The sequence below is a fragment of the Daktulosphaira vitifoliae genome, unplaced genomic scaffold (genome assembly GCF_025091365.1).
Source record: "Daktulosphaira vitifoliae isolate Bord-2020 unplaced genomic scaffold, ASM2509136v1 Scaffold_1, whole genome shotgun sequence".
NCBI classification, from domain to species: Eukaryota; Metazoa; Arthropoda; class Insecta; order Hemiptera; family Phylloxeridae; genus Daktulosphaira; species Daktulosphaira vitifoliae.
The window spans coordinates 35,108,162-35,123,903 of record NW_026099572.1 but is presented as its reverse complement, the minus strand read 5'-3'; the positions used below and the strand labels follow the sequence as shown (position 1 = coordinate 35,123,903).

Sequence of the window (15,742 nt, the reverse complement as noted above, 5' to 3'; positions counted from 1 at the left end):
CATATTCCGTCGTCTATGCCATAGACTCTATGGCTTTGAGACTAGACTGTCATAACGCATTCTATTCACCCCACGCCGCGCTCAACACACGACGACAACACTATTCCTATATAAATTTATTTTTAGCTATCGTACCAGTACACGCGTGGCATACGGCTTACGTATATATTCCTACCGCCGTTTATACCTCAGCAGGTATAACGTTAGTCCGACCCGCCCGCCAACATACATGATGATATGATCATGCATGATACATTTACGTACTTAAGTCGCTTTACTTGTATATATATATNTTATATCTAATAAACGAATAAAGTTATATTAAAAATTCAAATGCCATTTACTATTAAATTAAAAACTCAAACATTTTATTAAATTAAAAATATGTGTTACTATTAAAAAAAACAAAGTTTACCCCCCTCCAAGGCATAAGAGATGAACTTAAAAAGTATTACATAGTTAAAAATTCAAGAATAATGTGTAACTAAAGATAATAAAAAAAAAAATGTTTAAATTATTATTATTCTGCAAGTAATTGAGTGGGTTATGATAAAAAAATCACTCTGTATAATATTTAAAAAATAATAAAAGTTCACACCTGAAATTTACACTACATAAGCGGAATTTCGATTTGATAAATTTAAAATAAGTAAGTTTAATTTTGTATAAATAAAAATTTAGATAACCCAATGGCAACAATCAATATAAATTCATATAATATTTAAAAATATTACAAACATTTTTATGTTTAAGGTATAAATATCTAGTAAAAATAAAAATTTAAGAATTTTTGAAAATAAAATTAACATAAAGCTATTTGCTTTGCCATCGCTACTCATAATCATTTTACTACAATTAAATAAATATACGAAAATATAAGTATAATAAGATGTGTATTTTAAAAAAAAGTTTAGTTTTTATATAATCTTACTTATCAAAATAATATGAAGAAATAATTTGCTACATATATATCTATAAATAAATAATTTTACAGTAGACCTCTAGTAAAATTTTATTTTACAAAATATATGTATTAAAAATGTTTTATTATATAATTTTAATACATATGATTTATAACCTTGACATCAAATATCCTTAAAAGTGATTTTAAATTAACCAACAAAAATTTATTAAACAATTCATTTATAAAATGAATATTTTGTAAAAAAAATACTTTAAATTAGTTTTACTGCAAGTTTCCGAACAAAAGAAATTGAAATTTTGAATAATTTTATTACAGCTAAATATTAAAATNACAAAAGAAATTGAAATTTTGAATAATTTTATTACAGCTAAATATTAAAATATGTTTCATGGGATTATTTCTACCTATTTCAATGAATATTTACGTTTCAATTTTAATACTACTGAACGTATCAATATATTTTTTTCAAAATATAACTCTCCATATTTATAAGATCCACAATTTTTTGTTCCGTCTAATATACGGATTTTTACACTTTGTGGACACAACACTTCAGATTTATCAAAGTACCGCTTTTTCCCACTGACACACAAACAAATGCCTTCCGCTACAATGATAAAAGATTTTGACTGCATTTTTAAGGGTTTCTTTTTTGTAATACACTTCTTTTGTGGCTCAAAATTATCTAAAGACTCTATTTTAAGTCTATCGTATTCAATTAGACTTGGCAGCTCTCTTGGTAATGTAATCATCACTCTTTTTACCGTAGTGTCTAATTCCATTTCGTTGTTTAATATAACCATATTGTGTGCTTGTTTCAATGTCTCCATATTATCTAACGATTCACTTACACGACATTCATACTTTGCAATGAGGAATTGATAGAGTTTATATAAAACGACTAGAAATATGCAAAATTAATAACAAAATAGAAGGCAGAGCTGAATTAAACCTATCAAAAAATCCTTCCAGTTTTTGATCATCTTTTCGTAAAATTCGCAATTTTATTTAGTAATCGTAGAACTGACTATTTAATTTGAATAACATAAATTAACACGACTAATTATCGGTTTAAAGCTATGGAAACCAATTTTATTGTATTGTTAAAATATATATTTACTGTATTATATTAATATTAATATATTATATATATTGATATGTTTAATCATAAAAAATAGCAATTTTTTTACAAAACTCAACTTTTGAAAATGTTCCTGAAATACTGCGTCTTTTAAACATATGAAAATTAAATCTTATTTTACGTACTGTAATTTAAAACAGTAAAATTTGTTCCGACGAATTATCTTCTACATGCAAATGGCTGCCGATGTTGAAAACATGTTATTTATGTGTTAAAATTATCCATTTTCGATTAAATACTTCCAACTTTAAATGCTATAACTTTTCGAAAAATGTATAGAACAACACAAATTTTTGTTTCTAAATACATTATATTATACATTATATATACCCCTTTTATCCAAATTAATTTTTTTTTAAATCTAGAAATTTCCCCTTATACAGGGGGCGTTCAAACTTCAATCATACATGTAAAAAGTATACTTAACTTTTGAAAATGTTTCGGAAATACTGTGTCCTTTAAATATATGTCAAATTAAAGCTTACATTATGCACTATAAGTTAAAAAAAAAATTTGTCCTGTCGACCTATCTTCAATGTGGAAATGGCTCCTAAAATTGAACAAAAAATATAATATTTGTGTTATAAATCAATGTTATTTTGGTACGTAAAACTGCCATAACTTTTTGATAAGAAGTATGTACAATGTTCGAACGTCATTCATCAAACTAATTTTTATTTGCATTTTTTCATAATTCTTTTTTGAGGTGAAAAAAAAAGTTCAAAGCTCGTTTGATTTTTATCTTATTTAAATTGAACGACTTCAATAAATATCATAGATCCTATCACTGTAGTCTCCCCTCTTGAAGAAAAATTTTTTATTCATATCAAAATATTTTAGTATGTAGTTTTTTTTTTTTAGTAACCCATTTGTACGTATTAGCCATTCTTTTAATCTTGTTGAACTTATAATCACCAAATATGGAAAAAATTCCTATAATTTTATAAATTCAATAAAAATATCCACTTCAAAAAAAAACTGTTTTTAATTAAATATCCCCAAATTAATAAGAGCATAAAATTTTTATACTGATTACACAGAAATATCATTTTAATAAAATAAAATATTTTTTAATGATTATAGACCAATATATACTTTACTTAACCAAAATTTTTACGCTGATTTCAAATCATAAATTAGATTTTTTCGCCCCTGTTTTTAGATTACTGCTAATTAGAAACTCATGAAAAAATTAATTAAAAAAAAATTTTTTTTCAAGTTATTATTGATTTTTAATATGTTAAAAATAATCCGTTCAATATTTTAATTCAAAATAATCTTTATATCTAATTTTTTTGATTCTTTGAATTTTATTTTTATGAAAGTATATAATTTGAACATTTTGAACTTTTAAACACTATTTTAGCTCAACTTGCAAGTTTAGAATTTATATAATTAAATAGAAAATTTTATGAGAAATAAAAAATTAATTTTTTAGATTGACATGTGATCAGGAACTTATATAATTACTATTAACAGTAAATTTATAAGGAAAACTCGAAATTTCGTTAAAATCACATTTTCTTTGTATTTTATTGTAATAAATCATTCATATAGAAGTCAAAGTAATTAATAGTCTTAGTAATTATTGGTATACAAATAGATGCTACAATTGAAATATTAAGAGCTATATTTCGTATATGTATATCCTATCGTATCCTAGTTTAAACTATTATTTCGTTCGCTGTTGTGTTTTTGAATTTCATTTTAACCTATATTTGTTTTATATGTTAATACTCGTTTTTAACTAATTATTAATATTATCAAAAATTATTGGTGATGGAAAAAATCTAATTACAGATTTGAAATTAGCACGAAAAATTGAATAATAAAAGTATATTTTTTACTCAAATGAAAATTTTTTGCAGACTATTTATTTATAATTAACAACAAATTATTATCTAAAAAGTTTTGTGCCAAGCTCTACAATTTTTATACACGTTTTCTATTAAAGTAATAACTTCTTTATAATTTTTTATACATTTTCCGAAAAAATTACATCACTATATTATTAAATATCAATTTCATCTTCTTCTTCCTCTCCTTAATCCCAACTACTTGAGATAAATAATAAATTATACTTATAAATCATCTTCTAATTAGAAATAATGATAGAAATAAGAGTTAATTTTGCTTTTAGAATAATCAACTAATTTCTTAAAATTAAAGACTATCTACAGATTTGCATCGAAGCGTTTCTTATAATAGTGACTTTAATCACTGTCAGATATCATCTATAGTTGTCTTATCTATGCCAAAAAATATTATCAGGTAAGATTTAAAAATCAATAAGAGTCTATATATATATATGTTATTTTATGATCCTCGAATCCCAACCCGAATTAAAAAAACTCTTAATTTTATCATCATCACTCTTCTAGCTTCAATGCGAAGCTGAGAAGGTATTAATTTAACTATGATGTGTGTTTTTTTACCTTTGATACGAAGCTGAAAAGGTATTAATTTTACTAGGGTGTTTTTTTTTTTTGCTGTTACCACTTTTTTCAGCTTTCACCGACCCGATTTCTTTTAACGATACGTCAAAAGATTACAAATTGTTTCTATACAATGAAATTACTCTCAAAAATTGAAAAAATTTTCCTCGCTCCCCGTAAATGGAGGAAATCTCAAAAAAAATTACAAATTTAAAATCGTTAATTTTCGAAATTTTTTATTTTTTTTTTACTTAAAACTACCATAACTTTATCAAAAATAAGCAATCAATATAATTTTTTTTATAGATACAAAATATATATACCTTAAATTAATGATAATATAATATACTTTATTATGGAAAAAAAAATTTCGGAATTTAATTTGTCTTCACGGTGAAAACGACTACCGTATGCTATTTTTGTGTTAAAATTCTTGATTTAATATTTTACATTTTTAACTTTATAATACTATAACTTTTTAAAAAATGTACAATTACAAATACAATTTTTTTATAATAAATACTATTTATGTATAACTTTCATTTGACATAATTTTTTTTAAATCGGACCATTTTCCATTATGCTGGGGGGGGGTTAAAAACTTAAAAGTGCATATAGAAAGTAGAACATTTTCTACTTAATTTTCGAAAGTGTTTCATAAATACTGACACTTTTATATTTATTATTTGATTCATATAGCTTCCACTTTTTACTTCGAATTTTTAAATGATACTGCTAAGTTATTTATTTTCAAAAATTTATTAAACTTAATAAAATGTATAAATTAAGTAACGCAAAGGTCAAACTGTGTGGTAAGTGCAATAATATAGCTAATTTAACATAAAACACGTCGTTATTTCAATTGTTTATTTATTTCACAACAATAGTTTATATATAAAAAAACAAATGTTAGTATAAAATGTATAAATTATCTAATTAGTATTGTCTTATAATTCTTTTAATAAGTCACATAATTGAATAAAAATATCTAACAGTTCATATAATACAATACAAAAAATTAACAATATTATTAGGATGTGATAAAAAAAGTTTCAAATACAGCTCATAAATTGTTGGAACTACTTATATAGCCTTTAATTCTAAAATACAATAGGCATCTTTATTTTGATGTCGTTTCAATGTGTTCTGACTAGATACTAAATATCATAACGTGTAAATAAAATTTACATTATGCATGATTATTACTAATATAAAAATTAATTTGATAAGGATTCATACTATAATAATAAATTATAAAAACTATATTTACTTAAATATTTATAGTACAGTTAATGATATTTTAGATTTTAAATGAAAAATTATGACAGTAAATCTACTGAAATTTATTGGTAACGGATGATCAAAAGTAATCTATTTTTTTTTTGTGTCGGTAATATTATTTTTATTGTTTGATAATGAGACTAATAATTAAGCCTTTTTTGTTATAGAATCAAATTTTAAATAAGAGACCGAATGATTTTTGATTTAATTTCTAAAATGTTTTTTTAATAAAAATTATTATATACCTAATCATAATTTGTATAATAAATATTATGAAACATTTCTTATGAATATTAAAAAGTCTTAAATATTTTTGATAATTTGTCAATAGATTTATTTATTACTTTTATAAACTCTATTCATTATTTGAAGGTTTTTTTGACTAGAGGTTTTGGTTTAACACCATCGACTAAATCTTTTGCTGTACTTGATGCTGTAGGTCTCATGAATCCTAATGTTTTAGAACTGGCCGTGGTTGAAAAATTTGTACCTCTACTTTGATTTTCTTTAAAGCTATTACTTTGAAAAGTTTTAGGCTTTGGTTTATTAACAGCGATTGCAATACTACCACTATTGCTTCTGCTTGCAATAGGGTTCCGACTATTATTACTATTATAAGGTTGTAAAGCACTTAGTGGTTTTTTAGCCTTTAAATCTGTAGTTAAATCATTAATTGCTTTGGTGTACGTTGATATTCCTGGAATTTTTTTCACTGTACTGGCAGAATTAATACTATTTAAAGAACTTCTAGAACTACGTAAGCTACTCTTAGAACTTGACCTTTCAACAGATTTGGGTTCACTTTCTGTTCTAGTTAAACCAGGTCTACTAGATATTGAAGATGATTTTACCAAAGGTCTAGCTAACGAAGAAGACGGTGTTCTTTTCATAACTAACGGTCGTTGCATTACCATAGGTGTTCTAAAACTACTTGTTCGTTTTGGAGTTTCTGAAGTTTTTATCGCAACTATAGGTTTGGTTGATGTTCTCAAAGAATTCGTTTTTCTTAAATTTGGTGTAGCAGGTAGTCCACTACTACTATTAGTATCATTACTCTCGCTGCTATCTGCTCTAGTGATAGTTTTTGGAGGTATCGATTTTTCAGATTCAAAATTACCAGATGAAGCTTCCGCACTTAATGATTCAGCTGACATTAAACTAACTGATTCTTCAAAACTATGCAAAAAAAAAAAATAAAACATAATTATGTTAATATAAAACATGTTAATATAATAATTAGTATACATACCCTTCATCATTTAGATCATGTTCTGTTCTTATTGCAGTTTTTATGGGAGGAGTTAATGCTTGTACGCGAATCTCTGGAATGAATTCGCTATTTTTCATATCAATTCTAGACTCTCCATTATCCAATATATTTATCTTTGTTACCCTTCCTGATATTCGTGGTAGTTCTACAATATTTTTGTCCGTTGACTGTTGACCGTATATTTTAACAGCTTTCATGATATCACCGTGATCTACAACGCTATGATTTCTTGCAGTTCTAGGCATAGATGAATACATTCTAGTCCGAGAAAATTCTTTGGCATCATCAATGTTATTACTAGCTTTATATGCTAACTTATCTTTCCACGGGGTCTGCCGAACATTATTATCGCTTTCATTAAGAGGTCTAGGAGATTCAAATTCATCAAATTTACGACTTAATGAATCATCTTCAGCTGACTTTCTGTATCTACGAGTACGTCTTGCAGCAGAAAATCTATCAAATTGTCCATCACCAAGTGTTTCCTCTTCGCCTGGTTTAGAAATTGGAGGAATATTTTGTAGTTTAGCAATTTGTCGACGAGAGGTAGGTGGTGTTTCAATATTATCCGAATCTATATCAGCTCTATCAGATATTTCTACAGTTCCAACAGAGTCTGATATTTTACGACGAGGAGAAAAAGGTGGCAATAACTTATCCTCTAAAGAATCTGGGCTATGTAATGGTTTTCTTTGATTTCCTTTTAAATCTGTTTGATCTGATCCACGAATATAAACTGTTAATCGTTCTGGGCTATTCATATTTTGTCCTAACTGTTCAATGAAACCTTTTCGTTTATCTTCTTCTTTAATAGCCTATAAAGAAAAAAATGTTATATAAGCTATAAATGTTAACTAAAATTTATTTCAAACGTACATGTAAGGGCTTGCTATGATTTTCAAAATTAGATAAAGTGACCGGATTTTTGTTTCTTTTAGAATTTAAATGATCAATTTCTTCTGAGGTGTTGGGTACATTTAGATTAGATTTTCGCCATTGTGATTTATCTTTCATCGGCAATTGAGCTCCTAATTAAAATAAAACATATTGAAATTTTATTTTATTTTACAAATAATATTGAATGATTATTATTCATTTATTAAAATTTCATTAAAAATCATTGAAGTTTTTTTTATAATGAACATTAGTATTACCAGCAATCGCTTCCATAACGCCTACAACGTCTGTTTTTTCAATAGTTGGACGCCAATCTGAGTATACTCGCTTATATCCATCATTCTTTGAATTCGCTAATTTACCTTCAGGTAATGTATCTAATATACTACTACGACCATCACTTTCTGAATCATTTTCTAATGATCTTCTGTTACTTTGCACACGCTGAGCTTTTCGTCGTAATTCATCAGAATCTTTTTCTTCCTTCTCATTTTCATGTAGCCAAGCTTCGATTTTTTGCCTCCATGCTCTATTTAAACAATAATTTAATATATTATTAAAAAATTACCAAGGTTAAAAATAATTAAATAAAATGCTGAAATTAAATACTTTGGTTTCGTTTCTTCTTCAGGAGTTGAAGCTGTAGTAGATGTAATTGATTTAGTTTCTACTAATGGTGATGGCGAATTTGCACGTTCTCTATCAGCACCGAAATCAGCACTTAATAAGTCTGGTCTTTTTTTACCACTTCCTCGAATTCTTCGTGCCCAAGATCGATCTATGTATGTTATAAAATAATATTAATTTTTTTTTTTATCAGACTTAATCTTCAATTTAAATAAGAAAAATGTATATAACTTATTTATTTACTTATTGTTACCATTTTAAGACTTGTTTAATTTATATAGTTTTTTTTTATATAAATAAGATAAATATAATTAAAGTAAAATACAATTTGAACCAAGTATNATCAATTTAAATAAGAAAAATGTATATAACTTATTTATTTACTTATTGTTACCATTTTAAGACTTGCTTAATTTATATAGTTTTTTTTTATATAAATAAGATAAATATAAATAAAGTAAAATACAATTTGAACCAAGTATAAGTATATATTACCATCAATTTCAATTATAGTGACTAAATGATATATTATATTATTTAAAAATTATTTTACCTAAGCTCCCCCAAGATTTTCTGTGTGTATTAGATATAGGAGGGGTATCTTGATTTGATGTTCTTAAGAAATCCATTAACGTAACTTCGTCATCTTCTGATGGTACACGACTTCTTCTACGGCGTAAACTTCCATTAGGAGTTACATCTTTAATCATAAAAAAAAAAGAGAAATTAAAAGATGAATTATAACAATAATTTGTAATTCTCATTTTTTATACAAATTAATAATAAAAAAAAATTGTATTGAATTTTACCAGGTGATAAATTTTGATCTTCTTTGTTACTGTTATCAATGGTTCCTAATCTTCTTCTAACAACTGCCGGTGAACCTGTCATCGATACATTATCCTCTTCTGTATTTGGATTGTGTGGCCTTTTACCCTAAAATCAATTGCGTTAAAAACTTTAAAAAAGTATATTTAATTAATACTAACTTTGTCAAAACTTTTTTTATGTGTAAATCCAGATCGAATATCATATAAAATTGAATCAACAATGTTACTTTCAGTTTCCGATCCATTAATTTGTTGGTCATTTGTTACTAAAAAAAAAAAATAGAAATCAAAAAATATTTTACGAAAAATTTGTTTTTTTAATTTACAGAATCGTTTTTTAACAGATAATTGCTCTTCTCTTTGGCGGCGTCTAGCCAAAGCTTGTTCTTCTTGTGCTTTTCTTCGTTCATTTTCTGCTACAGCTAATTTGAATTTCAGACAGAAACTATGAACTATCCTAAAACATTCTTCAAGTTTAAACGCATTTACATCTTCACAAAAGAAATCTGCCAACGTTTTTCTCATTGATTCTAATTCAGCGATGTCGTTTTGCAAACTTCCAACTTGATTTTCGGCTATCTGTATTAAAGACACATTAGTCAAACTTACACTTAAAGTGTAATTTTTATTTTTTTCTTTAATCGGACTATCAAACAAAAGGTTAATTTAACGCCAACCAACTTCAGTTAATATAATATATACGAAAATAAAGTTTATATTAACCTTAAGAAAATCAATCATCTGATTTTTAATATCTTGCTCTGTGTTAGGAAGTTCAATTTGTTTTCGTACAACTTTAAACCTTGAATCTAACGCAATTATTTCATTTTGTAGCTGTTCTACAGTTGTCCTGAATAAGTATTTATTTATAAATTAATATTTTATGCTATTTATTGACTATATTCATACTTAATTTAATCTGAATAATCAATCTTACTTTGTAGCTTCTTCTAATACAGACATCTCATTTGGAAACTTGAGTAAGTCTTTTCGGTTTTTTTCAGCTTGCTTTAAGAACAAAAGTAAATAAATGATTAAAATATTCCAAATTTTAACACAATTAATATTTAGCGCAATAAATTATTTGCTAGTTTTATAACATAATGAAACAGTTTTATATGTCTTTACTTACTAAAGCGACATAATGTATGAGGTTCATTCCCGGTTTGTTGGCTCTTATGTCTGTAAGTTTTTGCAATGAACTCAACTTAACTCCTGCAGCCTTTCCAGCATATCCTCCCTGATAAAATAAAATCTTTTAAATATTATAATAATATTATTTGTTTATCTATTTAAAGTAAAGTTATTTTTTATTTTTATTTTTATTCGTAGATTTATAGAGTTGTTAAGGTGATGATATTTGGCACGCATTTTAAACGGATTAACATTGATTACTTGTAGCTCTATGTAATGGGTGTGAGATAAGCCTAGTATTTGAGTCACAACCCCACTTTTTATCAACAGGACAAACTGCATAATATTTGACCCAAAAATTACTTAAAGGATGAAAGGATAAATTAATAATAAAAAGTATTATATTAAGAAATTACTTACAAAATTCAAAAAATTTCCAGCACATAAGACCATGTATAAGACTTCTTGGAAGCGTTTATTCGTCATCAAATCTAAAATTATAAATAAGTTTTATATAAAATACCAAAATTACAAACTCATTAAAATTTTAGTTTGTGTGAAGTATATACTAAATTGTACATTATAATGAAGAAATTCTATACATTAATAATATAAATATTTTTAAACATCTAATTCAAAAATTTGGTAATAAACTTAAATTTTTCATTTACTTAACTCAACAAATAGTTTTGTTGCAACAAAACGATGTTTTTTCAACGAATTTAAACATTTTTTACGTTAACGTTAAGAAACGTATAATTAAGCGGACATGGACTTTTTAGATATATACTCTAACAATATTAAAGTAACTATTATCATTTTTAATAAAAAAAGAAAAAATTTTATACCTTATTTAATTCGAGTTTATTAATATTATACATTGAAGAATTTATAAGTTAAATATAATATATATATACATAATTCATTTTAAATCAACAATATTTTTACCTTCTCCGGCAACAATCATTGAATTTATACTTGGTTCGAGGTAACTCATATTTGAAGCGAATTCTTCTTTTAATAACATACTTTCAATCCGTAATTTGTAACTAAATATCATTAAGGTTATTAAACACTAGTAAATAGTGTGAAAATTTAACTGAGGTTAATTCTTACTTGGAAATGTCAATAAGTTGCAGTAGGAATTTTTCAGCGTTACCTAATTTAGTCTTGTCTCCATCAAATGCTCTGAGCATCTCTAACTCATCTAATTCTGGCAGAATTTTTAATAAACCACGAAGTTTTTCTGCTCCTATATCGTCATGTTCACCATCTCGAATTAATTGTACAATATCTTCATTCGAACTAAAATCATAAAATACAATAAAAAATGTAATTTTTAAATAACATAAATTTTCAAAAATCAAATTAATACCTTCGGAATTGCTTTAAGAATATATTAACATTCAGACTTCTTTTTCCATCCAATAATACTATCTAAAAATATTTATATATTATATCATTATATGTAATGTTATAATTGGTTTCAAAATAAAAATTATTATTATTATAGAGGGTGTCCCAGAATGTTCTGACAAATCTACATATTTTTCTTGCGGTAAATTTTCAGAATATCGTGGTACATTTTATGTACTATTATTTATTTAAATTTTAAATAAAAATTATATATACTACCTCAGTCGGTTCTTTTCGTTTTTTATCACAATCGCCATTATCTTGTCCGGTCCTGAAATTCAAATAGCCACTTTGGTTTGACGGAGCAACTGGAGTTTGTTGACAAAACAAACCTTCCATTTCTGACCAATCAAGATCAGGCATAGGTGAATTTTGATGGCTTCTAGCTACAAGTGACCAAATATTATGACGTCCAACAACCTATTATCGTATTCATTTTAAAAGCTAAGTTTAATTCAATTTTATATAACCATACAATGTATGGACAAAATATTATAACGTCTACCTTATTATCAGGTATTTTATTCCAATTAATAGTTTTCATTTTGGTTTTAGGTGTTGGTGTTTCCTGTTGAGGTAATAGTTTTGCAATTTTAGACTCCGGAGGTGGAGGAGGCGGTGCATCTACGATGTTAGAAGACCCATTATTCCCCATTTCAAGTGACCGTTTAATTGATTGTTGAGATTCAAGTTCACTTGAATTTGTGTGTTGATTTTGGGGGAAGAATGGAGGTGGTGCCGGAGGTGATGGTACGCCCATCAACGGAGGTGGAGGAGGTGGAGGTGGAGGAAGATTTCCAGATTGAAGAGGTGGAGGTGGTGGAATTGGTGGAGTAGATGAAGTGACAGATAATGGTGATGTCACATTAGATTGTCCTAACGATTGCTTACGGCCACAACAGCATACTCGCAAACCAACATCCCTAGGTTGACTTTGACCTAAAACACTAGGAGTGCGCAATAACCGAGAGGCGTCTTGTCTATTTTCCAGCAATGTCGAGCGATGTACTAATGTCTCCGCCGTATCCCAAATTATATCACTGACAGCTTCTCGAGGATCAATTCTTAATAGATGTTGTAAAATACTCAAAAATGGTATTTCTTGTGGCGTATCTGCTATCTAAAAAACAAAAAATATAATACAGTGACTTATAACATTCATATATGTTATAGAAGATAAAATTATAGATGATGATTTTTGCGAAGAATTTATGAAATATAAGTATAGTATAGTATAGTATAAATTTTTGCTGTATTGTCAAACTTCAAATTCCAAAACTCTCAATTGATTAAAATTTCAATTATAGTCTTTTGTTTTGTTTCAATTTTTTTTACAAAAATGATTAAAACACTATTTTTTAATAGATAAACTTATTATATTTTTAGCGCTTTTAAAAATTCAAACATTAAATGGTACTGAAAAAATTTCAAAAACTAAATTGAATACAAGTGAATTGTAATATACTTTATAGTAATTTTGTTTTTCTAAAGACCTTAACCTTACTATAATTTTTAAAATACTAACAAAGATTTTAAATTAAAAAAAAATTATAATCAATATTCAATATTTTTACATTCATCATAATTACAGAATAGAAATATTAATATAGATTAAATCATTAATAGTTTTTATTTAAATTAGTTATATTTTAAGATATTTTTCATCATCAAATAAAATTGTATTTATTTTAATTAGTGTTACAACTATTGTAATAATTACCTGTCTTAAAATGGCATAAAATAAATCCACGTGAGAATTGATGTCAACACCACGAAAAGGTACATCAAGAATTTGCGATTCGTCGTTTTCTCGTTGTTCATCAAATACGTCAAGTTGTACTCCTAGATCTGCGTTATGTACAGCTTCTTTCCTTATAAAAATCAAAACGCACACACAAAAGTGAATTAATTTACTTTTTTTATATCACAAATAAAATCAGTCAATGAAAGTAAAATCAAAATTCATTCGTAGAGTCTAGTAAAGACATCGACCTTGTTGTTAGGCTGTGGACGACTGGTGTTGTTGAAAATAGTGATCGTTATTATTCGGCGACTACGGAAGTTGATTTTTTTCTCACCGTTGACTACGACTTCATCGGGATACTATTCTCGTATATTTAATTCTGGACTCCAGCACAACTCTAAATAGTGCCAGTCGTAATGCAACAGTAGTAGCTTGCTCGTTTATACTCTTATATACTACTACTATTATTATTATTATTATTATACAAGTTATTTGGCTTGCGGCCCACGCAATGAATATTATATAGAGAAGATTCTTTTTCAAAATCATAAAAAGATAATGAACATCTTTTAGAAATATACTTTAATATACTAGTTAACACTGTAAAACTATAACTAAAAAAAAATATTTTATTCTTTTGACAATAATAATCTAAAGATAACAGCCACTTCTCAACAATCAGTGCTACATAACCCAACCTATAGGTGCAGCAGCTGTCTTGTATGTTTACAAGAGATTATACAAATATATTAAACTATAGGATAAATTTAAAAAAAAGGGTCGATGAATGGATGAAGATTATTATTAAAATCGATTATTATGTTGTGGCAATCTTGCGTGAAGGGTTTAGAACGACAACAAACGCCGTTCTGGTATTATTATTGCAAGCTGTATAGTAGGAAGCAGTTTGTCTATAAATAATTTATACAGAACCTATGCGGCCAACCGAAACGTCTTTTTTTGGACACCAGAATGTAAAAACGGCAGAATATTTCAATCAAGTAATTGTATTAAAATTTTGTATTCTAATAGAAATTCATCAGAAAAAACATTAGCATCATTTCTGTTACGATATTTTTACCATGTACGCGCTTTTAAAAAAAGTCTTCTCCGTCAAGCTACTATTGATAAAATGCCTAATATAACAAGGTNTCGTTTTCTCGTTGTTCATCAAATACGTCAAGTTGTACTCCTAGATCTGCGTTATGTACAGCTTCTTTCCTTATAAAAATCAAAACGCACACACACAAAAGTGAATTAATTTACTTTTTTTATATCACAAATAAAATCAGTCAATGAAAGTAAAATCAAAATTTATTCGTAGAGTCTAGTAAAGACATCGACCTTGTTGTTAGGCTGTGGNATGTATAATTTATATTAGTAACAAACACCAAATAGTCATTTTATTTGTCTAAATGTAAAAATAAATTTAAGACAAATTTATGTTATAGTGTATACTATGTGTGTTTAAGAATGTTTATTTTTATGCACAGTGAATACCAAAAAAAAAAAAAAATGGTACTGTCAATGGCTTAGATGACTAATTGGTCCATGTTACACAGAATGTTACTATAAAGACGCTTGTCATTCAAGTTATGTCATTAAAAACATTGTTTTTTAACAAACGGTAATTCAACAAGAATAACGTGTAACAGAATATTGTGAAAACCAAGGAATATATGGTTACTTATAAGTTATTACAAGCTCTATAATATGTAAAACGAATAGGTTGAACGACCTAAACGTTTATTTTTTATAACTAATTTACATAATCTGTATATATACCTTAGTTCGGTCAGTATCGGCAGCAGTTTAAGACCTGAAAAATAAAAATAATGCAATTATTAAACAATTTATTACTTAATAGACAATAAGTTGGTATTTAACATGAAAAAAAATGTTTATAAAATTTAAAATTCATAGAGCCAATAAAAATCAAGTATAATGTTATTGTATTAATTTTTTCAACTAGCAAATGTTGCACAATATACAAAAAACTTTTAAAGTGAAAACAATTTATACAGAATATGAAAACGCAATGA

The 15,742-nt window shown here is 26.3% G+C and overlaps 1 protein-coding gene across 2 annotated transcripts in view; it reads right to left on the bottom strand.

Moving 5' to 3' along the window:
- Window positions 1-5,401: 5,401 nt before the first annotated feature.
- Window positions 5,402-15,742, bottom strand: part of LOC126906826 (inverted formin-2-like) — a 32,804-nt gene continuing 22,463 nt past the window's right edge. For both annotated transcript variants that reach the window (XM_050687715.1, XM_050687724.1), the window contains exons 5-24: window positions 15,486-15,519; window positions 13,677-13,827; window positions 12,462-13,076; window positions 12,176-12,376; window positions 11,916-11,977; window positions 11,657-11,845; window positions 11,489-11,589; window positions 10,961-11,031; window positions 10,539-10,646; window positions 10,344-10,414; window positions 10,130-10,256; window positions 9,733-9,985; window positions 9,566-9,672; window positions 9,386-9,512; window positions 9,130-9,276; window positions 8,559-8,727; window positions 8,207-8,478; window positions 7,929-8,080; window positions 7,032-7,867; window positions 5,402-6,958 (exon numbers count right to left, since the gene is read on the bottom strand). In XM_050687715.1, the coding sequence (XP_050543672.1) occupies window positions 6,145-6,958; window positions 7,032-7,867; window positions 7,929-8,080; window positions 8,207-8,478; window positions 8,559-8,727; window positions 9,130-9,276; window positions 9,386-9,512; window positions 9,566-9,672; window positions 9,733-9,985; window positions 10,130-10,256; window positions 10,344-10,414; window positions 10,539-10,646; window positions 10,961-11,031; window positions 11,489-11,589; window positions 11,657-11,845; window positions 11,916-11,977; window positions 12,176-12,376; window positions 12,462-13,076; window positions 13,677-13,827; window positions 15,486-15,519 (4,607 nt within the window). In that variant the 3' untranslated portion in view covers window positions 5,402-6,144. The remainder of the gene's footprint in view (window positions 6,959-7,031; window positions 7,868-7,928; window positions 8,081-8,206; window positions 8,479-8,558; window positions 8,728-9,129; window positions 9,277-9,385; window positions 9,513-9,565; window positions 9,673-9,732; window positions 9,986-10,129; window positions 10,257-10,343; window positions 10,415-10,538; window positions 10,647-10,960; window positions 11,032-11,488; window positions 11,590-11,656; window positions 11,846-11,915; window positions 11,978-12,175; window positions 12,377-12,461; window positions 13,077-13,676; window positions 13,828-15,485; window positions 15,520-15,742) is intronic.